The sequence below is a fragment of the Macaca nemestrina genome, chromosome 2, assembly GCF_043159975.1.
Source record: "Macaca nemestrina isolate mMacNem1 chromosome 2, mMacNem.hap1, whole genome shotgun sequence".
NCBI classification, from domain to species: domain Eukaryota; kingdom Metazoa; phylum Chordata; class Mammalia; order Primates; family Cercopithecidae; genus Macaca; species Macaca nemestrina.
In genome coordinates, this window is record NC_092126.1 from 30,802,278 (window position 1) to 30,829,016 (window position 26,739).

The window sequence follows — 26,739 nt, forward strand, 5'->3', positions numbered from 1 at the left end:
GAAGAAGACTACATGGGGTTGACTTCATTTGTGGCATGTTTAAGCTGCGGTTTATTTCATTAAATTTTCTGCTTAATTGATGCCTCATAAATGAGCTAATTCTTTCTTAAACCTTGTCTAAGTTTCCAGTTAAATAAAACAACTCCTAAATAATTTAATAGTACAGTGTATCATTTGTTGATTTTTTAAAAATTGTCTATTGCTTTTTATGTACTTGTACAACAGATAAAGTTTGAAAATTCTAGATATCATTAATCATTAAGTAGTACAGTCTAGAAAAATAAGTCACAGTGTAACAGGCTGATGAGATCGCTAAGAATCACAACAGCAGTAAGTTCATTCTTTCTTCACTAAGCTGCACCTCTCCTCTCCATAACTCTCTCCCAACAACACAAATGTTGTAAATGCCTATTCATCCTTCAGATTACCATTCCATTGTGACTTCTTCTGATGAGGTTCCCTTTATAGGTGATATTTCCCTTTTCTCTAGCTGCCTTTAAGATTTTTCCTTTCACATTGGCCTTGGAAAGTCTAATGACTGTGTGTTGCACATGGTCGTCTTGTATAGTAACCACATGAACTGAATTAAAAACAAAACCATATGATCATCTCAATAGATGCAGAAAAATCTTTTGGTAAAATCCAACATCCTTTCATGATAAAAACCCTCGAGAAGCTAGGCATTGAAGGAACATACCTCAAAATAATGAGTCATCTATGACAAACCCACAGCCAACATCATACTGAACAGGCAAAACCTAGAAGCATTCCCGTTAAGAACTGGAAGTAGACAAGGTTGCCCATTCTTACCACTCCTATTCAACATAGTACTGGAAGTCCTAGCTAAAGCAGTCAGGAAAGAGAATGGAATAAAAGGCTTCCAAGTAGGAAAAGAGGTAGTCAGAGTATCTCTCTGCTCTGGCAATATGGTTCTATACCCAGAAAACCCTTAAAGACTCCACCAAAAGTCTCCTAGACCTGATAAACAACGTCAGTAAAGTTTCAGGATACAAAATCCGTGTACAAAGATCAGTAGTATGTCTGTACACCAATTTAAGCTGAGAATGGAATCAAGAATGTAATCTCCTTTACCATAGCCACAAAAAAAAAAAAAAAAGTATCTAGGAGTACATCTTACCAAGGAGATGAAAGGTCTCTACAAGGAGAACTACAAAACACTGCTGAAAGAAATCATAGATGACAAAAGCAAATGGAAAAACATTCCAGGCTATGGATTGGAAGAATCAATACCATTAAAATGTCCTACTGCCCAAAGCAATCTACAGATTCAAAACTGCTATTTATATCAAATTCCCAATTCCATTTTTCACAGAATTAGAAAAAAACTATTCTAAAATTCATATGAAACTGAAAAAGAGCCCAAATAGTCAAAGCAATCCAAACAAAAAGGACAAAGCTGGAGATGCACATTACCTGACTTCAAACTATACTACAAGGCCACAGTAAGCAAAACAGCATAGTACTGGTACAAAAACAAACACATAGACCAATAGAACAGAATAGAGAACTCAGAAATAAGACCACACACCTACAGCCAACTGATATTTGACAAAGCTGACAAAAATAAGCAATGGGGAAAAGACTTTCTGTTCAATAAATGGTGCTGGGAAAACTGGCTAACTATATGCAGAAGAATGAAACTGGACTCCTACTTCTCACCATATACAATTACCTCAAGATAAATCGAAGACTTAAAAGTAAGACCTCAGCCTATAAAAATCCTAGGAAAAAAACTAGGAAATCTTCTTCTGGACATCAGCCTTGGCAGATCATTTATGACTAAGTCCTCAAAAGCAACTGTAACAAAAACTGACAAGTGAGAACTCATTAAACTAAAGCGCTCTGCACAGCAAAAGAAACTATCAACAGAGTAGACAACCTACAGAATGGGAGAAAATATTTGCAAACTTTGCATAATGGGAGAATGCTCACTTACAGTGAAGTAAATGAGCATTCTACTTACTTCACTGTAAGTCTACTTCTTGTCTGCTTCTGAAGAGCTTAGTCTTCCTGTGCTGACTCCTGTGAGAGGGTTTCCATTGCTGCAGGACTGATAGCAGAGAGATTTGATATCCAAAATGTTTAAGGGACTTAAATCAAGGGGGAAAAAAACACTAAAAAGTAGGCAGAGGATATGAACAGACAGTTCTCAAAAGAAAACATACAGGTGTCCAACAAACAGATGAAAAAATGCTCAACATCACTGATCATCAGAGAGATGCAAATCAAATGTGTAGTGAGATACCATCTTACACCAGTCAGGATGACTATTATTAAAAAGTTGAAAAATAACAAATGTTGGTGAGGCTGCAGAGAAAAGGGAACTCTTATATGTTGATGGGAATGTAAATTAGTTCAGCCACTATGGAAAGCAGTTTGGAGATTTCTCGAACTAAAAATGGAACTACCATTCAACCCAGCAATCCCATTACTGGGTATATGCCCAAAGGAAAATTAATCATTCTAAGTAAAAGATACATACATGCTTATGTTAATTGCAACACTATTCACAACAGCAAATATATGGAATAAACCTAGGAGCCCATCAGTGTTGGACTGGATGAAGAAAATGTGGTACATATACACCATGGAACACTATGCAGCCATAATTCTTAATTAAAAGCCATCATTCTTTTAATGAAACTGTGTCCTTTACAGCAACATAGATGTAGCTGGAGGCCATCATCCTAAGTGAGTTAACACAGAAACAAAACAAAATTATCACATGTTCTCGCTTAATAATAGGAGCTATATCTTGGGTTCAACTGACCTAAACCCAGAAACAGGAGACACTAGGGACTCCAGAAGGAAGGAGGGAGGGAGGGGGACAAGACCCATAAAACTTCCGGTTGGGTACTGTGTTCACCATGTGGGTGATGGGATTAATAGAAACCCAAACCTTTGTATGAGGCAATATACCCTTGTAACAAACCTGTACATGTACCCCATGAATCTAAAATAAAAGTTGAAATTTAAAAATAAATAATTCTGGCTGCAAACTAAGAAAGTTCAGCTACCTCTTAAAACAATCAAGTAATCTGTGGACAACTCTATTTACGGTACAGACCATTACAAATTTCTCTGCTATCGACAGTCCCACAGCAATAGAAACCCTCTCAGAGGAATTAGCACAGAAGGAGTAGGCTCTTCAGAAGTAGACAATGTACTTCACTGTTTGTGAGCATTCTCCCTTCATTCTCCCCACTGACCCCTCCTGGACTTCTCATTCATTCAGTGAGGTACTGGATGCTATCTGGGCCAAAATTTATGCATCTAAATATACCCCAATCCTAAGTGTTACTCCTATCCAGGGCTGGCTGGCATTCATCTGGTTTTGCAGCTTATAACAGTTACTAAAATGTTGAAGTACTTATATGTAAGTAGGTAAAGAAATTCAGTATCAGAGGAGCTAAATCCTGGTATGGCAGGGGCTTTCCAGGCATTTCTTCCTGGATCCCTATAAGTCCTGATGGTAGCTGCCTATACTAAACCAGTTGTTTTATGTTTTGACTACTACCCCTGAACATATTCATGTAGTAGTAAAAGAGTTAATAAACTAGTATGGTAGTATCCATAAGACTAAACCTTCCCAAGAGGAAAGCTGTTCTCCAAAATCATCTTTCAATTTTCTGGAGAAAGGCGTCAAGCCCCTAAATGGTCTCTTGATGGAATTTAAGGGGTCTGATAACTTGGATGGGAAAAATTTACATCTTCATTTTCATTAAGGCCTTATTGAAATTTATATTTTCTTCGAATATGGGTAAAGGCGACAAACTACAGTATTATTAGCAGTATCTGAAACATTGTCACTAATAACAGAGTTTTCATATCAGATTACAGCTCACGAAGATATCTTGAAATACTATTTACATTCATTACTACTTTAAAATTATAGTAATGATCATACTAGCCACTCTATCTTGTCATATAATCATTAATATAAAAGCACATGTGAGTATATTACAACTTTGTTCAGTATTCTGATTACTATTTTTATTATGTTTTCTTTATTACCCTATATATTTTTATGCATTTTTTAAAATATTATTCCAGAAAGGAGACCAAAATCTTTACCAGAAAGCAGAGGATTCCATAGCATAAAAAATGTTAAGAACACATAGCATAGATATTATGTAAGCAGCATGTAATTGGTTTTCCAATCATTATTATTAAAGTAGTTCGTTTTAAGACTGAGCTGTATCAAAGATCATTGATTAAAAATATTTTACAACACTATCTGCTATTTAGAGAAATTCACATCTAAGATTAGTGTTCTTTTTTAAAATGACACATGGAATCTAGAATAAGGTAGTCCAAAGGCGAAAGTCCATCTACATGGACCCTTCTCCATGGTTTTCTCTGTGGTCTAACTTGACATACTTTCTCCTACATAGATAACTACAACTCAAATCTATGTATTATTTATGTTTGCTTTGTGATTTCTCCCTTCACTTAGAAATTTCAAAGTTCGTATTTCACTTTTTACTAATAAGATTCACAGAAGAATACAGTGGAAGCAAATGACCTTGGTAAAAGTGGGTTTTTACAATAAATGAATTTTTAATTCCAAGATTTTTTTCATTGAAATTACTCCCCCAGTTGCATTAAAAGTGTAGCTGTGCAAAGCTTCCTTTTACCAGGCGTCATTGTTCAGGACCTTAGTTTTCGTTGCCTTGGCAATTCCGAAAGCAGGTGATGAAAGGGAAGAAGACAGGGAAAAGAAGATGGGAGAAAAATTTTCCAGATCAGAATTCTCAGTCCTGTTGGGTCACAGACTTACTCTTGGGGGTTCAAAAATTCTAACATTGTTTTTAAATTGCCTCTATTTTGATGGTTACTTGATTAAACTGTTCTAACATTTCTAAAAATAAAAATTTGCAGTGATAACTTTTATATCAGAATTTACCTCTGTTTCCCAAATTGGGATCTTTAGGAATATTTTTTGAGATCACTTTTTCCCTTTTTTTCTTTCATGAAGATTGGGAACCGCACTTAGGAACGACAAATGGATTTCCGTATTTCTTAAAACATTGAAGTAAGTCTCTCCCACCCCCACCATTACTGACATTGAAGAAGGAAAAAGGTGAAGAGTTCAGTACTACTGAAAAGAGCCAACCAGTTATCTAAAAGACATATTTTGAGGCCCAGTATTAGCAACAAAGAAAATTTGTAGACCTAAATTCCTACTTTCCATATATATAAATAACAAACTGGGAGTGGGGGGTATGTGACTCTGGCATCTTCCTGCACGCTAAATTAAAAAATGTAAATACATTAGTAAAAGAAAAAAATTTATTTCTCTTTTGGTGTCTATTTATTGTGTGAAGCTAAAGTCGAGCATAACGCACAGGTGGTTTAAAATGCTTCTCTGCCATCTGAGATCTCGGCTTGCCAGGGTATAGATGGGGATGTCACTTTAGGGAATTGGGCTTATTCAGTATGTAAAATGAGGCTGGCATGGCTTCAGAGGTTTTGTCTGTGTCTTTACCCAATTAACGATGTTTTTGCTTCCTTTTTTTTTAAACTTTTTCTCTTCTAAATTTTCTTTTTTTTGGTTTACTCTATAGATGCATAGATGAGAATTACCTAGATTTTTCTATCAATTGCCCTAAGATTCTTAATACCTAGTTTTCACAATATATTTTTCCCATCAAAATACATAGGAATTATTAGTAAATAAACCAGAACTCATTTTGATCCTGACACTGAAATAATATTTTAGTTACAACCAAGTTACAAATATTTATATTCTTTTTAAATGAAAATCTATATTAATTTGATGAGTGCATTGTATTCTTACATTTTGAATTCTGTGTATTGTTTAAAACAAAAACTAGGTTTTATTTTCCAAATCTGAGGTTTTGTGAATTTATTTTATACTAAGTATATGAAATTAACTCACGGTAAGATTGTTAAAAAAAAAAGTGATTTAGATCAGGAAGGTAGGGCTCAATATACTATTATGCATAAATATGTATAGTAAAGTGAGTATTGTCCTTAGTCACATGTGATATAAGAAGAAAATCAACTCTTGGATAAATGAAGAATAAGAAATAAGATACAAAGTCTAGGTTTGATAATATTTAGATAATATTCAGACAATACCCCTTATTGATACAGTGTGCGTATGTATTTTAAAGGGAGTAATTTTGAGAGCATGTGGGATTATGATGTCTGCCTTTTTGATTCCCTGTGTTACTGTATCTATATTTAATGAAAAGGGCAGTAAGTGGCAATAAGAGACAGAAATAGTGAGACCTTTGTGAACCCTCCAGCAATCAGTGAATATCAGACCACAAATTTTTCCAGCTTTAATTACAGGCAAAAGAAAAGACAAAATTAGCATTTTAATATAGAAATATCTTAGGCTTTAGGAGAATTATGATAAATCTAATGTTGCCTAGTGAACCAGAGAGGGAATATTACAACAAACTGTCTCCTTAGGAATATTTGTTTAAATAAAGGCAACAATACTTCATCCTTATCTTTTTTAGATAGTTATCACTATTTCAGGCTGTTCTTTGTTCCAGGTTTAAAATACCTTTAGTTAAAAAAATAAAGAAGTAATTGGCAGTGTTTGTTTTCTATAAAACTATAAGAAGAGAAAAATTCTGTTTGCTTGGCACTAACAAGATAATTATTTTAGGGAGAGTTTTTGCTCTGCAGCTCTAGTTCACGCGTGCCATGGCATCTCTGCACTTGGATGCATTTAGGTTATCTCATTTCAGTTACAGCGTATTAAACTAACTCCTCTTCCATGGCTGAGGTTTGCCCACCTGTCTCCCCTAAAACACCTGCAACATATGTTTGCATAACCCTGTAATGCTTTGCCTTTAGGGTCCTGAGAAATTCCCCCAGAGCTTTTCGCTTATAAACAGCTGAGCAATTCGTTTTTCTAATGACGGTTGCTTTCCCCCCAGCATTGAGGCAATAACATATTCACTAAAATAAGGGTCTCATTTTTCATCAAAGAGGAACGTTCGACATATTTTTACAGTGCTGTTTCTCCTTCCGAGCTTTATTTTTCCCCTTTTGTAATCTAGCATGCTATAAAAATTAAGGGTTGGTAGCAAGTATTAAGGGAAAGAAAACTAAGTAATTCTTCATTTGTCAAATATTTTCTTTTCTTCATGCCAAACATACATTATACTGTAAATACTTTTTTTCTGTTAAACAAGTACTATAGAACTTTGTCAGTTTAATGTAAAAATTGTGACTCAATAAGCTATAAAAATGATAATAATTTGGACATATTACAGGAAATCACTTTGATTGTTATATTCTCATATGCTAGCAAACAAATGCTGCCTTAATAGTATGATTTTACACCTTTTTCATATTAGTAAACCTATGTGCTCCTATTCTGAGAAATAAGACAGCCTTTCTCCTCACATGAGATCCAGCATTCATATTTTTTCTATGTGTTTTTGCTTTAAAAAATATAATGCTTGTCAAAATCTATCCTAAATTCATGTATAACTATTTGAAGTATGAAGCATCACTTTTTCCACCTATTTGTTATCATGAATTTCAGGTAGTCAGACTGTCAGATCGGCCCTCTGATTCATGTCTGTCAGTGCTCAGTGGTATCAAAAGGTAATCATGTCATTGAGTTCTTATCAAGTGCCTGGTACTGTGCTGGGAACTTAGTTCTCATTGTGTCAATTAATCCTTTCTGCAGTTTTGCAGATGAGTAAGCTAGAGCTAGGAATGTAACTAACTCCTTACAGTTGCTCCACTGGTAATAGATGGAGCAGGAATCTGAGTACAACCCTCACTGATTCCTGATCCCTTGCGTCACCTATCAGGCACCTTGTGCCCGACTCTAGAGCACACGAGTGCTGTTACATTTACCCTAGTGCTTGTGTTTTCAACGTATAACTTGACCTCTACATTAACTCCTACTGTTACTTTAATAAATTAGGACAGGCATCACTGGAATTGATATTCTTTTGCTCTTTTCAGTTCTGCCGATACTTATAAATAGCCAGTCCTTTGAAATATCCTGTGCTGTTCATAGCAAGATGAGACTTCTCCTTCTGTAGTCTCTATTTGATGATTCAAATGGAGATATCACCTTGGAGTGAAGAACAGGAGTTAGAGAATCAGTCCAGAAAGTACTATTTGTAATTACCTTTGTTGGATGAGTTTGATTTCTCCAGACTCAGTACAAGGGAAATATCTACCACCTTATAGTTATGTGTACTTCTTGTAGCATCTAGTATTTAGTTAGGCTTAGTGTGAATTAGCATATAAATATTTTTATACTATCATAACAAAATGAGTTTGAACTTAGAATATTGAAATGTTGCTATAGGGGTAAGAGTGGCAAAGAGGAGGTAGGTCGGCTCATCTACAGACTTCCATGACAGAGTGCAGAGTATGGCCAAGGGGAGTTGTTCACCATCCAAAGTCAAACTCATTCTTGGACAGAATGTTTGTTTTACCTAAAATTATATTAAGGAGCAGTCTACTATCATATAATATATACTTTAGAAGTGAACAAAGTTAACTATAACTTAGATTGATTTCAGTTTTTATCTCTTATTTTGATTGCTGTTATTTAAGCATTATTGTAAGTCAATTTTGTGATCATGCTAAATTAACAAAAGCATTTTGGAAAGTCAGAAGCATAGCATGAGTTTTGTCTAGTTTTGATTTGTTTTTTGCATATTGTTTCTTCTAGAACACTCGCATCTACCACTGTCAATTCTGCTTCTGTATGTCACTTTGTCCACAAGACTTGAAGATACCTTAAAGTCTTCAGACTTTAAGAATGTGTTCAGCATTCTTCTTATATTGCTATAAAATAAAATGCTGAAGAAAAAGCTTTAAATAGAGCTTCAACAACATTAACAAAGAGTTGAGTAATACTTGGGCAGTTAACAAACTGAAATCTTGTGAAAGACTTACTTCAGGCCCATCCTGGTTGGCCTAGGAAAGGCATGGTAAACCAGGATGAACTGAATTTGAATATGTGATTTTTGCCCTTTTCTTTTTTCTTTCTTTCTTCCTTCCTTTTTAATTTAATTTTATTTTATTTTATTTTATTTTATTTTATTTTATTTTATTTTTTTTGGAGACAGGGTCTCATTCTGTCGCCCAGGCTGGAGTGCAGTGACACAATCTCAGCTCACTGCAACCTCCTCCCAGGCTCAAGCTGTTTTACCTCAACCTCCCAAGTAGCTGGGACTATAGGTATATGCCACCATACTCGACTGTCTTACTTTTTAAGAGATAGGATCTCGCAGTCACCCAAGTTGGAATACAGTGGCATGATCATAGCTCACTGCGGCCTCAAACTGCATTCAAGTGATCCTCCTGCCTCAGCAGCGTGCACCACCATGCCCAGCTAATTTTTTTTGTTTTTTGTTGAGACTGTGGTCTTGCTATTTTGCCCAGGCTGGTCTCAAACTTCTGGCCTCAAGCAATCCTCCTACCTCAGCCTCCCAAAGTTCTGGGATTACAGGCATGAACCACTGCACCCAGCCTGCATTCATTATGTATAGTTATATAAACTTCCCAGAACATGGAACATAATTGGTATTCCTCTGTACACAGACTAATGTGAGTTAAGATATGATTACCATTTTGCTATCTTCCAAAGGAAAATTCCCCAAAACAAACACATTTAAAAATATCCATTGTTTTGGAAATGCTCATGATAGTTGAAGTCCTGACTGTGTGAAAATGAGTTTAAAACACAATCATGCACTGCATAATGACGTTTGGGTCAACAGCAGACCACACATATGATAGTGCTCCCATAAGATTATAATACCATGTTTTTACTGTACCTTTTCTTTTTAAATATGTTTAAGTACACAGATACCATTGTGTTGTACCTGTCTACTGTATTCAGTACAGTAACATGCTATACAGGTTTGTAGCCTGGGGTCAATGAGCTATATCATATAACCTAGGTGTGTAATAAGCTATACCATCTAGGTTTTTGTAAAATATATTCTATGATGCTCACACAATGATGAAATCACCTAATGACACATTTCTCAGAACGTATCCCCATCATTAAGCAACACATGACTGTAATTGCCAATTGTTCTAATACAAATGAAGACATAATGTTAAAGTGTTGACATAACATGTTCTACACAATGAGAAATCACAGTTTTCATGGGGTCTGGTCTTTCTTACATATAGAGTTTTACATGTATAGTTCTAGTAGCTCTTATATTTTAGAGAAGATTCCAGAACTTTAAAGATTAGAAATCATCATATTTTTATAAAGTTGTATTTGAAAAAAGAAAAAAAAAAAACTCCTTTAAGAAGAGCAAGTATTAGCCAAGCGTGGTGTCTCACACCTGTAATACCAGCACTTTGGAAGGCTGGGGTGGGTGGATCGTCTGAGCCCAGGAGTTCAAGACTAGCCTGGGCAACATGGCAAAACCCCATCTCTACAAAACAATATAAAAATTAGCTGGGCATGTTGGTGCATGCGTGTAGTCCCAACTACCAGGAGGCTGAGGTGGGAGGATCACTTGAGCCTGGGATGTCAAGGCTTCAGTGAGCCAAGATAGCACTACCGCACTCCAGCCTGGGCAACAGAATGAAACGCTGTCTCCCCCCTATCTCCCCCCCACAAAAAAAAGAGGAGCAAGTATCTCTTTTAAAATATTTCAGTTGCATAAAGTGAGATTTCCGCTCATTTAATCTTGTCCCCCTAAGGACACCATTGATAACATTTTGGTACGTCGCAGTTATCTATCCATTTATCTTCATATGTACATTTATATATGTATTTTTAACAATGATTTGAACCTGTTACCTAGTTTTAATTTGGTTTTGTTTTGGTTGTTATTTGTTGAGATGGTATTCCAAAATTCCTTAACTTTTTAAAACCTTATTTAATAGAGATAAAATTAACTTAATTGAAAGAGAAGAATTATAGGTAAATTGAAGAACTATACTTACTGAATCTTAATGTATAAAAGTATTGGTATCCTTTTTATTGTTCATGTCTAGATGTTGATTTTTATAGCCATGCAGTGGTGTACAGGTGTTTCAGATGTTTCATTTTATGCCGTCCAGTACAGTAGCCACTTGCCACATGTGGCTGTTTAGCACTTGAAGTGTGGCTAGTCCAAATTGAGATGTGCTGTAAGTATAAAATACACACTGGATTTCAAAGACTTTATACAAAAGAAACAATGTGAAGTATCTCATTAATAACTATATATGTTGATTACATGTTAAAATCATAATATTTTAGATAGACTGAATTAAATAAAATATCACATTTAGTTTCACTTGTTTCCTTTTTATTTTCTTTTTGAAATGTGGCTACTAGAACATTTTAAATTATAGATGAAATTTATATTTGTGACCCACTGTTGGACAGTGTTGGTCTAGATCCATCTATATGTCTGTATACTTATGTTTTAGAAACATCACTGTCTTCCCAACAGAAAAGAATAACTTTCAGCCATAACCTCTGATTTTATTTTCTTAACATTTCAAATGCTGTTTTTCAACATCATCTTTTGATTCTTTTTTTTGTTTCCAGTACAGTGGTACTTTAAACTACCTCTCCCTTTGATAGCAGTAAGTCTCCTAGGAATTTAAATATGCCTCAGTGAAAGCAATACTTGAGCCTCATTTATATGTTCAAGTTAGATCATTATTCCTAATAATGGCTTTAAGTGCTTAGATAGATCAGCACTCTGTGTCTTGAATTGCTTGTCATTTCTTCATAAAGATGTTTCAAGTAATTGCTCCATGTGATCCCTTCTTTCATTATTTTAGGGCAAAAAGTAACATAATCCTTTATTAGTTTGTTGGAAGCCAGAAAAAAAGGTTCTTTTTTTATTAGCAAAAACAAAATGTATTTCCAGGTACTAAGAATAAAGAACAAAATTAGTCATGAGGGATAGTCCTGCGAAAGTTAATTTTTAAAATACATCATGAATGCACTGTCAGTCTGCCAGTAGCCTTAACCTCTATTTTATTTTCCCATTATACTTGGGTCCAGGTTGTCATCAGCTACCATGAGAAAACCTATGTAATTCCTAGAGAGAGAAAAAGTTGCACTGTTAGACTTAATAGTATGGTAGTCATGGAAGCATCAGTTATCTTCATCAAGGCAATTCAGATTTGATTATTGTAGAACTGTGTTGAATACCAAACCAGTGGAGTAGTAGCTGGAGCTAAATCAAGGGATTGTCATTTTTGTCAGATGATTAGGGCTGGCTTGGAAGAGATATGAAAGGGTTGAGCTGTGTAAATATTCTCTTTTCAGCAGAAAAAGAAAAGGTCCATCATGGCCATTAAATGCGGCTTGTTAGCTTGATGAATTTCAAACTATTTAACCTTAGCAATTATATCCCCCCGCAACTCCCCCGTGCCTGCATGCAAGTGTATCAGTGTCTTGGAATTATGTCTCCAAGGATTGATATCTAAGCATATTGGTAATTTTCTATTGAGATAATATGCAGCTTTTCCATGTCCACATACGTATCTCAAAGGAAGTGCCTGCTTTTGTTCAAAAACCCAATTATTAACTTGAATTATATGCCCAGGTAAACATGAGAACACATTTATTTATAAGGTTTTAAAAATTTTTATGGTAAATATATGTAATTTAACATTTTAGAGATTATGGTATTCATTTAAATTATGCTGTAAACATGATTAGTTTTTGTAAAACAGAAGTATATTTGTTTAATTTTCACTTGCCTGTGAGGGACTTGATACATTTAAATAATAGATATGTTTAAATAATAGCAACACATTTAAACAGACACAGTGGACCTAATGATTCAACGACATTTCTGCAATGTTTATAAATAATGCTGCATTCTAGAAAGGGCAGTGTGTTTGCTGCTTTTATGAAAATGTACATCGGTCAATTTGCTTTTGTATTGTAATGGTTATCCTGGTAATATTTGTACTATCTGGCATATTGGCATTTATTAAACTCATAAATAAGGATAGATGACATAGAAATTGCTAACTTTAAAAGAATTGCTGAGTTCTGAAATAACTCATTTTGGAACAAGAAAGTCTCAGTGTGCCATCTAGTGGACACAGTTAGCATTCTAGTCATAAAAAACTAATGATTTTCTCTTCCCCCGAAATGCAGTTACCTTGACACCTTGTGTCTTTCGGTCCCTTGGCATAGTTTGTGGTTGTGTTACATCTCATATAGTTTTTAGATTTTATTATAATTTTATTCATCATATTTTTAGGAAAGTTACATTTGAAAGTTTTATTTTGAAGTCATCAGAAATCTAATGATGAATAAATCTATGTTAACTATGAGAGAGGAAAAAATAATTTTTATGTTTAATCAAAACTAAGGAATAATTTAATGAAAGCAAAACCCAATCACACTAAATTATTAAACTTTATATTATACGTATTCTTTTCTGAAGGAATATTAAAATAATCATTGCTGTCCTCTTATATGTTAATGGATTAAATCATTTAACTAGCTTTTTAAAAATGTATTTTTTTGTTTTAGAGAAATCCAAGACCAGTGACTTATCAATTCCATCCAAATTTAGATTACTACAAAGCACGAGGAGCCGACCTCATGAATAAAAGCCGGTAAGTCCCCTTTTTCTGGTGATAGTTATAAATCACAAGGGTAGTCTCAGAGATCATCAGGAACTTTTCCACATTGCTGAAAACAATTTTCCAGATTTTAGCGTATCAATGGCTAATGTACATAAGGAATCTTTGTTAAATAAATTACCCAAGTTATTTTAAAGGCATAAGAAAATGCTATATATTGACATCAATGGTAAGATGAAAAATAAATATAAGAGTACTTGTTACAATTTGAAGTTAGGCAACTTCATTTTTCTAACATGAATAAACTTGCATAAATTGTGCCTACTTGTATAATCTCTTTCTAGATTTTTGCTGTTGATTGAAAAGAGGCAGCTTTATAATATATTTTTAAATTATTTCAGTAACAAAATTAAAAATGTGTTTCCCAACTGTCTTTAGAACTACACAATAAGCTTATAAATGCATCTTGTGTGTACGTTTGTGATTGCATACATAGAAATTTTAAGGGTCACTGTAGGAATAAAAAACATTAAAATCCTACTTTTCAAAGAAATTAACATTGGCAGAAAGGGTTGATGAACGGTTTTGTTCTTTCATAATACTACATTGAGATGTCTCAAGAGTTAACTTGTCAAACCAGAACCATTTCAAATTAGAATGTAATTTCAAAGTTTACTCTGAAAGACTAAAATGTTAGTAATGATAAATGCTGCCAAGTTGTCCGAATTTTCTTCCTCAAGCATTTTGCCTATGTGTTAGCTTTTCTTCAGTAGAATTCCAACAGCCTAAATATACATTTATGGAATACATATACACAATGTGTTCTGCTGTTACTGGAGAGTTAAAAATAAGTTATAATTCCTGCTGCATAGGAACTCATATTCTAAGGGATAAGAAGAAGTTTACAACAAAATGGCTAAATTTAAACTTGAAATTTGAACCTTGTCTTAGTGTAATGTTGTTATAAAATTAGCCATCTCTGATTGAAATCTGTTTGCCCCATATATTGATGTACTGTGCAATTATGAGACCAGTTCTGTAGCCCATGAGACTTGTCTGAAGCTCTTTTCTGTTTGTTCATTTCATCTGAATCTTGTTACACAAATAAAAATTTATTCGCTATAGTCAGTTGATCATTCAACACAACTGCCAGATTGGTTATTTTAAACACACGAAATGCCCAGTAAAAACCCAGACCAAAATCCCTGCCTTCAGTAATCTTACACCCTAGTCAATTATATTTCTTCCCATTATGTCAAATATTTAGTTTTGTTATGTTTAAAAGAACAAAGTATGTTAGTCTTTTTCTTTATACAAGACCTTTTTAGCTGGAATCCTTTGTCTTCCTCTCCCTCCCAACGCCCACAAGATTATTTTTTACACAACAGCCAAGTAAATGTCATTTTATAACAGGTTATATCATACCTCTACATAAACATCTCCAAAGGCTTCCTATTGCCCCTGGCAATCTAGTCTTCTTCCTGAAGCCCTTTCCTATCTCTTTGACCTTATCTCCTTCCATTCTCTCCTCTTCACTCTCATGCTACAGCCACATCAGCCTTCTCTGTTTCTTGCCCTTGCTTAGGACCTTTGCACCTAACTCTTCCCTCCTGCTAGAGCTCTTCTGCCACCCGCATCTTCCCATGCCTCTTCATGATTTAAAGCTCAGCCTAAATGTCATCTCAGAGAGGCCACTCTTAACCTCCTTGCCTGTCTTCACCTCCCCTATTCACTCTATCCCATCATCATGAACTGAAGTTATATAATTCATTTGTGTATTTATAATCTGTCTCCCCAACTTCTCCACTAAAATCTAAGCCCCTGAGGGCAGGTATTTTGTCTTACTCACCACTTCATGGCACCTAGGACAATGATGACTGGTATAGGGAAGGCGCTCAACACATATTTGTTATATGAATTTTTTGAAATATTTCCAACACCTTTTTCTCCACCACCGGAAATGTATTGTACCCATTCTTTTCTCCCCTTCTTGATTTTCTTCTCTTTAGCTTTCTCTCCCCACATTTTTCTTGCACAAAATGTTGGTTTTGTTTTATATATTTCCTTGTAAACACATTAAGATTCTTGTGCAAAGTATCTCTTGAAGATTGGAAGGAAGACTTTTTGTCATCCTTTTGCAATTGCAAAGCTTAACATTGAAATTGAACTAAATAAAATGTAGTAATTGAAGCAGACATCACAGCTCAGTAAGTAAGGAAATAGTTAATAGACGGTGCTAGGAAAATTGGCAAATCTTTGAAAAAGTATCAGCCACACACAAAAATAAATTCCAAAGTGCACTGAAACAAGCAAACAAAAAATAAAAATGCAAGTGCCTATCTGACCAATAGTTGCTTGAAGACTTTTAAATCTTGTTTTTAAATTTTTTTTTTTTTTTTGAGATGGAGTCTTATTCTGTCGCCCAGGCTGGAGTGCAGTGGGGCAATCTCAGCTCACCATAAGCTCCACCTTCTGGGTTCCCGCCATTCTTCTGCCTCAGCCTCCCAAGTAGTTGGGACTACAGGCGCCCGCCACCACGCCCAGCTAATTTTTTGTATTTTTTTAGTAGAGATGGGGTTTCACCGTGTTAGCCAGGATGGTCTCCATCTCCTGACCTCATGATCTGCCTGCCTCGGCCTCCCAAAGTGCTGGGATTGTAGGTGTGAGCCACCGTGCCCGAAATCTTACTTTTAAATTTTTAATTGACAAATAATAGTGTGAAGACTTTTTAACCTTAAAAGTAATGGAGAAAAACACAAAGGAACAACTAATGGATTTTACTATACAACACATATTTTAAAGTAGATAGGTCAAAAATAAAGTGAATCAAAAGACAAATCAAAAATTAGGAAAATATTTGTAGTGGATGTAACTGACAAAATATAATATCATTAATGTATGAAGAATTTAGGCAGTTCAATAAGAAACACAAGATCTGGCCGGGTGCAGAGGCTCACGCCTGTAATCCCAGCACCTTGGGAAGCCGAGGCGGGCGGATCACAAAGTCAGGAGATCAAGACCGTTGTGGCCAACGTGGTGAAACCTCGTCTCTACTAAAAATACAAAAAATTAGCCAGGAGTGGTGGCACGTGCCTGTAGTCCCAGCTACTCCGAAGGCTGAGGCAGGAGAAACGCTTCAACCCAGGAGGCGGAGCTTGCAGTGAGCGGAGATCGCGCCACTGCACTCCAACCTGCGTGACAAAGAGAGACTTCATCTCCAAAAAAGTAACACAAGATCCTATCTCAGTGGCCATTCCATCTCTTGCCATGGTCTGCTGAATCCTCTTCTTCCTCCAAATATTAAAACAGCCTCAACCCCACACTTCTTTTCTTCTCTATACTCATTCCTTTGAGGATTTCAACTCAGTTCATGGCCTTACAGACCATCATCTGTGGCTGACGGGTCCTTAATTTATGTCTTCGGTTTTACCCATCCCTTGCTACTTAATAAATATTTTCTCTTGGATGTCCCATATGCAGCTTAAATTTAGTATTTTTCAAACAGAACTGTTGATTCTACTCCCACACTCACATGTCTGTTATGCCCACAGTGTTTCTCACAAATAAATACCAAACTTGTTTCTCTTTGACTCCAACCTTTTTCCTTTCTTGGCCTTAATCTGGAATGAGTGTAACAGCTTTTTCTTCTAGTAAATCATCAAACCTAATTGGTAGTCTTGGGAACCCCCCCACGGTAAAGACAAAGGGTAGGCAAAGATTTCTTATACATGAAACAAAAAGCACTAGAAAAGATAGATAAAATGAACTTAAAATTAAGGTTATTTGTTCATGAAAATATGCCATTAAGAAAAAGAACAGGCAAGTCACATACTTGGGGATAATATTTTTAATACATATATCCCAAATATATAAAGAATTTTTGTATGTCAGGAAAAATATAACTTGGGCAAAATACTTGAACAGCCTCTTCACAAAAGAAGATATAAAAATGATCAATATGCTATGAAAAGCTGTTCAACATTAGTCATCAGGAAAATGCAAATTAAACCACAATGAGGTAACATTTCACACCAACTATAATGGATAAAATAAAATAAAAAATAGACAGTAGCAAATGTTGGCAAGGATGTGGAGCAATTAGAACCCTCGTATATTCCTGATGTGAGTAGAAAAGGTATAACTACTTTGTAAAATAGTTTGGTAATATCTTATGAAGTTAAACATATATCCTATAATATAGCAGTTTAATTTCTAAGGGTTTATCCGAGGGAAATAAAAACACATATCCAAAAGCCACAACAAACAACATCAAAACAGAATGTTCACAGCAGCCTTATTCATAATACCCCAAAGCTGGAAATAACCCAATCTCCGTCAACAAGAGACCAGATAAACAATTTGTGGTACACTCAAATAATGGAATACTACTCAGCTATAAAGGAATGAACTAGAGTTGTCCCTGGGGGAATTGGTTCCAGGACCACCTGCATATACCCAAATCCATGCGTACTCAAGTCTTATAGTCGGCTCTCTCATATAGAAACCTGCATATATGAAAAGTCAGCCTTCTATATACATGAATTTCACATCCCTCTCTCTGCATTTGGTTGAAAAAAATCTGCATGTAAGTGTTCCCGCGCAATTCAAACCTGTGTTGTTCAAGGGTTAAGTATACTGCTATATGCAATAACATACATGCATCTCATAAACATTATGCTGAACAAAAAACACTAGTCAGAGAAGAGTGAATATTGTATTGTTCCATATATATGAAACTCAAGAACGGGCAACTAGCATGTGCTGTTAGAAATCAGAAAGTAGCTACCTCAGGATGAGGGTTTGGAATTGACTCTAAAGGGACACGAAGGGATTTGTGAGTAATAGAAATGTTCATTCTAGGTGTATTATTTGGGATGGTGGTTATACAGGTATACACAAGTGTCAAAACTCATCAGACTGAACATTTAAGATCTGTATATTATATATAAATTATACCTAAGTTTTGTTTTATAAAAAGAAAAAGATGTATTTGCTCTGGACTAGATAGGAGACAGTGTTACTATTTTACCTAAATTGGTTAAGAATTAACAACTCTCTTCAGAAAGAGTACTTTAGATATAGATGATTTTACACCACAAACGCTTAGTTATTTGAATACAAAAAAAAACATAAAGTTGCATTTATATAGCCGTCAGTGTCCTTTCAAATTCTGATAAATGCATTACTAATATTGATAGCCATGGACTCCTTGGCTTCATGGCTTGGAGAACATTATTAGCATATTATTTCTTTACTGTAATTTAGCAATAAAACATCTGGAAAAATACTGTCATTTTGTAAGTAAATAGAACTAAACCTTTAAAGAATCTTGCTGACCATATAAAATGGAAGTTATTCAGGAGAATCTTATGATGCTTTTTAGGTTTCAAAACAGTATGTATTTATTCAATCATTAAACTAAATATTTATTGAATACTATACACAGTGCCAGACACTGTGCTAGGCCCTGGGAATATGATGATTCTAAGACCCACACCCTGACATCAAGGATGTTTAGACTTATGTAAGATACCACTCTTAGGCATATGGGTTACTCCACAATTGAAGCTAACAAGTATTCATTCATTTCACAAATACTTTAATTTCTTCTCTGTGCCAGATATTGAGAGAACATCAGTGAAAAAGATAGATGTGGTGCCTGTTCTCACAGAGCTCAGATTCTAGTATAAGATTATAGTCATTGGAAGAATCTTTGTGCACCCTGGGAAACTGCACTTTTCCAGGACATTCTGCTTAGGCCAGCCCCTGAGAGGAGCACTCCTAAGCTGAGGCACATCCTGATCCCTGGTAGAGATGGGGAATTGTTGGCTGCTAGGCTTTCTTGCGGTAAAATAGTTACCATTACTCCATAGATGCATGGAATCCTACTGAGGAATGTGGATACATCTTAAATGCCCAGGAAACCCTCCTAATAAGAATCTTCTTTCCCTAGATCCTGGCTTCCTCTTATATTTCAGGCAGGGGTCCTGACTAGCAGCCTTCTACAGAGGACCTCCATGCCAGAATTAAAATTCTGGAATCTTTCATCATCAGTATCAATGAAGTTATTAGGCTCTGTCAGGGGGCAGAGGAAAACTGGGAGAGTTAGCACAGAGAATGTTATTTTGATCTGCTGGAGTGAGAGATCAAAGAACTAATCTTGGTTTCTTCCATCTCTGTTAAGGCCTAATATAATCAGATGAAATACTTGATTTTGGTTGTATAAAATTGCTTAAGCAAGTTGAAAGACCTATAGCTGTGGAGTCTGTAAAAAGCCATCACTAGATAAAGTGACATACTCTTGAGGCAGTACTGACAGCTCAGCTACCATTTATTTCATCACCTCTTCATAGGAGAAAGAATTACACATTTTGAAAAATTGTGTTGTGTCATTTTCAAAACAGAAAATCCATGAATGTTCTGGAATAAAGAAAATATGAGATTCTACTCTTAGCATAGGAGATTGCAGACTTTAAAAAATATGAAGTTCTGTTCTGTGACTATTCAATTGAGCATTTCAGTAGTCACAGATTCTTAAATAAGTTAGATAGTTCTTTCTGAAGACTGGTCACAATTTAAATGTACTTTTTTAATAGCAGCAATTTCTGGTTGTTTAAGGACAAAATTAGAATGAGATCTTAGTGTTAAACTGTCATTCCAAGCTTTTTGAATGAATAGGAAAATGTCAATTCCCATTTTTAAAAAGAAATGTGCAAGTAAGTTAAATCTGAGCACAGTGAATATTATCCGTACACGTAATGGAAAATCTATCACTAAAATACCTAGGCAGTTGCTTTTAAAGACTTAATTATAGCAATCCATGGTGAAGCAGAGAAGAGAAATCAGGCTTCTTGATTTTTAGAGATATTCTTATCCATGAAATCACATGTCATCTTTGCATCCTCTTTCCTTATTTGGATACGCAACACAAATAAAATCCCATTGCCATAGATGTAGCAGGTATTAGCCCCCTGCTTTCCATGTGTGTGCCTATCCCTTGTCTAACCTCTACTTCCTAAGCGCTTCTGGTTGGGGGCCGGGTTTCCCATGAGTATATATATTCCCTCTAGATCATCATTACTTCTCCTCTTGCATGACAGCCCCAATGCACCAACTTTTTAATAGCCTCCAAACAGCAAAGAAAATAGTAGCAAGGCCAATTATGGCTAAAGAGCCAAGCCTGGTGAAAGCATCGTAGGCCTTAAATAGCTAAACAGGAACTTTATCAATGGTTCCACAGCTACAGTGGTTTCTTTTACCACAGATAAAAGAGTGGACCATGATGAACAAATCACCAGGGAATAATATGGGTTATAAGGGTTGCATATAGAAATGGAAGAACTCTTTGGTAAGATTATCAAGCTTGTTTCCATTCATACTCCCTCACTGGTAACTAAGGGAATCCAGGGATTTTTACCAGTGCTTGCTTATTAATTATTAACTTGCTAATAGGAAAGGTGCTAATAAGAAAGGTGAGACTTTTTGTTGCTTCAATTTTCATGTATTTGACTAATTGTGGATTTGAACTGCCTTGTAAATGTTTATTTGTGCTGTTTGCAATTCTTGGATTTAGTGCCAACAAGACAAACATTGGGTTTATATTTTAATGCAAGAAACAATCAAAATATACCACAATAATTTTTAAAGCTAAAAATAACATCAGGAAGTGAGAATTTCTATAAAAAACACAAAACCAATAACAAAGCAAGGAGACAGAATAAAGGAGTTCATTGTTTTAAATAAAGTAGTCAAAGTGAGTGTCTCTGAAAAGATACTGTTTGAACAGAGACTGAATGGTGAATGTGCCACATGGATTCTTGGGGAAGAACATTTCCCGTTATCGGGAAATGCAAGTACAAAGCTTCTGAAGTGGAAAAATGATTCTGTGCTTGAGGAATAGTCAGCAGGCCGGTATGGCTAGAGCCCAGTGAACAACAGGCGAGGGTGGTAGCAAATGACATTGGTAGTAAATGAGGTTGGAGAGATAGTAGGAGGCTAGATCATGTAGGGCTTGCCTTACAGGCCATTGAAAAGGCTTATGGTTTTATCCTAAGATTTTTGGGAATTCACCGAAGGGCTCTGAATGGTGGAATGATATGATCTGACTTAAATTAATCTGACTGCTGTGTGGAAAATAGTCTATAAGGAGGAGAGGAAACAGAGACTAGTTAGGAGGTGAGCAGCAAGATTAGCAATGATAAGGTAACATGGTATTGGCAGCGCAGAGAGAGAAAAGTGATTTGTTTCAGCATATATTTTGACTAGCATTTGCTGATGGACTCGATATGTAATGTAAGAGAAAAACAGGAGTCAAGGGCAATTCTAACTGAATTGCACTGGGTAACTGGGTATTATTACAAGCACACTTCATTTTATTGCATTTTTTACATATTGAAGGTTTGTACCAACCCTGCACTGAGCAAGTCCATCAGCACTGTTTTTTCAATAGCATGTGCTCACTTTGTCATATTTTGGTAATTCGAGCACTATTTCATACATGTTCACTATTATACCTGTTATGATGATCTGTAATTAGTGACCTTTGATCTTAATCTTGTCATCGTTTTGGGGCACCGTGAACTGTACTCATATAAGACAGCAAATTTAATCAACAAATATGTGTGTGTTCTGACTGCTTCACCAACTGGCTCTTTCCTCATCTTTCTCCCTTCCTTGGGCCTCCCTATTCCTTCAGACTTGGTAATATTGAAATTAGGCTGTATTAGGCCATTTTTGTGTTGCTATAAATACCTGAGGCTGGGTAATTTATAAAGAAAAGATATTTAATTGGCTCACAGTTCTTCAGGCTGCACAAGCCTGGTGCCAGCATCTGCTGGGCTTCTAGGGAGGACTCAGGGAGTTTTACTCTTGATCGAAGGGGGAGCAGGCAGGCATGTCCAGCAAGAGAAGAAGAGGCAGGTCCTACACATTTTTGAACAACCAGATCTCGTGTGAACTCAGAACAAGAGCTCACTTATCACCAAGGGGATGGCACCAAGCCATTCATAAGGGATACACCCCCATGATCCAGATATCTCTCACTAGGCCCCACCGTCAACACTGGAGGCCACATTTCAACATGAGATTTGGAGGGAAAACACATTCAAACCAATTAATAACCCTATAATAGCTTCTAAGTGTTCAAGTGAAAGGAAGAGTTACACATCTCTCACTTTATATCAAAAATTGGAAATGTTGAAGCTTAGTTAGGAAGGCATGTCAGAAGCTGAAATGGGTCAAAAGCTAGGTCTCTTGTACCAAACAACCAAATCATGAAAGCAAAGGAAAAGTTTTTGAAGGAAATTAAAAGTGCTACTCCAGTGGACACATGAATGATAAGAAAATAAACAGCCTTATTGCTGATATGAAGGAAGTTTGAGTGGTCTGGATAGACAATCAGACGAGTCACAACATTCCCTTATGCCAAAGCCTAATCTAGAGCAAGGCCCTAACTCTTCAATTCTGTAAAGGCAGAGAGGGGTGAGGAAGCTGCAGAAGAAAAGTTGGAAGCTAGCAGAGATTGATTAAGAAGATTTAAGGAAAGAAGTTGTCTCCATAACATTAAAGTGCAAGGTGAAGCAGCAAGTACTGATACAGGAACTGCAGCAGGTTATCCAGAAGATGTCGCTGTGATAATTGATAAACGAGGCCGGCTACACTGAACACCAGATTTTCAGTGTAGATGAAACAGCCTTCTGCTGGAAGATGCTACAAAGGACTTCCATAGCCAGAAAGGAGGATCAGTGCCTGGCTTCAAAATTTCAAAGGGCAAGCTGTCTCTCTATGTCACTGTTGAGACCTACCATTCAGAAAAAAATATTCCTTTCAAAGTACTACTTCTCACTCACAATGCACCTGGTCACCCAAGAGCTTGCACCCAAGCATTAATCAAGGAGATTAATGTTATTTTCATGCCTGCTGATACAGTATCTGTTCTGCAGCTCACAGATCAAGGAGTAATTTTGACTCACAAGCCTTATTATTTAAGAAATACATTTAATAAGGCTATAGCTGCCATAGATAGTGATTCCTCTGATGGTTCTGGGCAAAGTAAATTGAAAACCATCTGGAAAGGATTTACCATTCTGGATGCCATTAAGAACATTCATGATTCATGGGAGGATGTCAAAATATCAACATTAACAAGAGTTTGAAGTTGATTTTAGAAGAAGTTGATTTCAACCCTCATCTTGGAGGGATTCAAGACATCAGGCTGGGCGTGGTGGCTCACGCCTGTAATCCCAGCACTTGGGGAGGCGGAGGCGAGCGGATCACCTGAAACCCCATCTCTACCAAAAATACAAAAATTAGGTGGGTGTGGTGGCGGGCGCCTGTAGTCCTAGCTGCTCGCAAGGCTGAGGCGGGAGAATCGCTTGAACCCAGGAGGCGGAGGTTGCAGTGAGCAGAGATTGAGCCACCACACTCCAGCCTGGGCGACAGAGTGAGACTTTGTCAAAAAAAAAAAAAAAAAAAAAGACATCAGTGGAGGAAGTAACAGCATAGGGTGAAAATAGCAAAGGAACTAGAATTAGAAGTGGAGCGTAAAGTTGTGGCCAAATTGCTGCAGTCTCATGATAAAACTGTGATGGATGAGGAGAGTTCTTACAGATGAATAAAGTGGTTTCTTAAGACGGAGTCTACTCCTGGTAAATATGCTATGAACATTGTTGAAATGACAGCAAAGCACTTAAAATATTACATAAGCTTGGTTGATAAACCAGCAGTAGGGTTTGAAAGGATTGACTCCAATTTTAAAGAAGTCCTACTGTGGGCAAAATGCTATCAAATAGCATCACATGCTATTGAGAAACCTTTCTTTAAAGGAAGAGTCAATCAGTGTAGCCAACTTCATTGCTGTCTTATTTTAAGAAATTGCCACAGCCACCCCAGCATTCAAGAACTATCACCCTGACTATTTACAAGCCATCAACATTGAGACAAGACCCTCCACCAGCAAAAAGCTTAAGACTCACTAAAGGCTCAGCTGATCATTGGCATCTTTCGGCAACAAAGTATTTTTTAATTAGGATGTTTACTTTTTTTTTTTTTTAGATATAATGCTATTGCACACTGAATAGACTGCTGTATAATGTAAACAGCACTTTTATATTTACTGGGAAACCAAAAAATTTGTGTAATTCACTATTGTGATATTTGCTTTATTACAGTGGTCTAGAACAGAACTCATAATAACTGAGATATGCCTGTACAAACTTTCAGTTGTCCTCTGCCAGTGGAGTGCTTAATTCTCCCAGCAACATGTAGGAAAACACATGCAAAGTGTTGCCAAGTAGGGCTGCTCACCTAAGCCTTGGTGTCCCTCAGGATTTTTTATTGGGAGTCAGTCATGTAGGCATGGAGAGGTCAGACTGATACAGTGTGACCCAGGACCCAGATGAACAAAAACAGGTGTTTTACCATAAATTCCATTGTTAGGGTAAACAATTTGGTGTGACCCAAGGCCCAGATATACAAAGACGCTCTTATCAGGCAGGATATTCCAAAGGCTTATAGGTTATCTCCCAGGAATCAGTCAAGGGCCAGTCCTTTGAAAGTTACAGGCTTTGGGTAGCACAGGTATGCTGAGTTAACCCTTCACAGTACAGTCAAAGATATTCTCTTGTTTTCATCTAAAAGTTGTATGGTTCTACCATTTGAATTTAAATTTATGATCCACCTCAAATTAATTTTTGTGTGTAGAATGAGGTAAAGGTTGAGGTTCATCTTTTTAAAGATAGATATCCAACTGTTTAGCATCATTTGTTAAAAAGTCTTTCCTTTCTCCACTGAATTAAATAGGATCCTTGGTTGAAAATCAACTGGCCATATATGTGTGATCCATTTCTGCACTCTGTTTTTTCTATAGTAACATACTGGCTTAATTATATAACTTTATAGCAAGTCTTGATTTTAAGTAGGCTGAGTCCTCCAACTTTGTTCTTTTTTATTATTTTCGCTATCCTAGTTCCTTTGCATTTTCATATAAATTTTACAATCAACTTTCCAATTTCTATAAAAATTGTTGGGATTTTGATTGGAGTTACATTTAATATGTATAACAATTTAGAAAGAACTGATACTTAAACATTATTGAATTATCTAATCCATGAACACGGGCCATCTCATCCTTTAGTTAGGTTGTCTTTAACTTCTCACCAGTGTTTTATAGTTTTTTTTAATTAAGAAAAAATGTATTCCTCTGTTTTTCTACATCTAATCTGTTCCTTTCTACGCCTGCATTTTAAAATGTAACTGTTTCATTTTGCAGACTCAAATGTTTCTTTATATTTTATTGGTTTCTGTACCCCTACCTTCAAACCATAACAGTTAATTCTTAGTATATGTTTACTGCAGCTGCATTTTTTTAAATTATGAAGACATATAGTGATTCTCAAAGTGGGAAAAAAGAGGTGAAGAGGGCAAAAACTTCCCAATGTGTGAACATTTCAGGATTATATTCTCTTCCCTTCTCATGTATTTCTGGCCTAGGCCAGAAAATTCCTAATGCTCTAGAGATTCTGCTAGTGTGAACCATGGTTATTTATGGGAATGATTTCGTATCCCTCAGGTACAGGTAAGAAAATAAATTAGTTCAAAACTACCACTCTCAAAATAGAAATCGCAGAATCTCTTCCCACTACATTAAATGTTTTTATGGTAGAAAAAAGTACAGGTAGAACAATTTGAAAAAATGATAGAAAGAAACATGTTTCCCTTCAGATTAAGCTCTTAAGGAGTAAGTACTGACAAGCTAACCTTCATCATTTAGTTTTAATAAAGATCTTTAAGAATCTAGAGTTCCTTGAGATGAGGAATGAGTTTACTTTCCAAAATAACAAACCTTACAGTATGACAAGCAAATTAAAATTAGATATAGAAGTCTTTCATTGAAGTAAATTTGAAACATTCAACTTTAAAGTTAAAGAATTAAGAACTTTAGAAACATTCCTATTACAGAATTCAAAACCTTCAGCTTATAGATTTTTTGAGACCAGGTCTTGCTCTGTTGCCCAGACTGGAGTGCACTGGTGTGATCACAGCTCACTACAGCCTCGACCTCCCAGGCTTAAGCAGTCCTCCCACCTTAGCCCCTCAAGTAGCTGGGACTACAGGTGCACACCACCATGGCTGGCTTTCCGCCTCCCCACCCCCCCACCCCCCCACCCCCCCCACCCCCGCCCGTAG

At 36.1% G+C, this 26,739-nt stretch overlaps 1 protein-coding gene across 1 annotated transcript in view; it reads left to right on the top strand.

Moving 5' to 3' along the window:
• Nucleotides 1–26,739, top strand: part of LOC105465802 (TBC1 domain family member 5) — a 570,286-nt gene that overhangs the window by 450,946 nt on the left and 92,601 nt on the right. Inside the window, exon 18 of the mRNA XM_011714415.3 lies at nucleotides 13,502–13,587. Coding sequence (XP_011712717.1) covers nucleotides 13,502–13,587 — 86 coding nt within the window. The remainder of the gene's footprint in view (nucleotides 1–13,501; nucleotides 13,588–26,739) is intronic.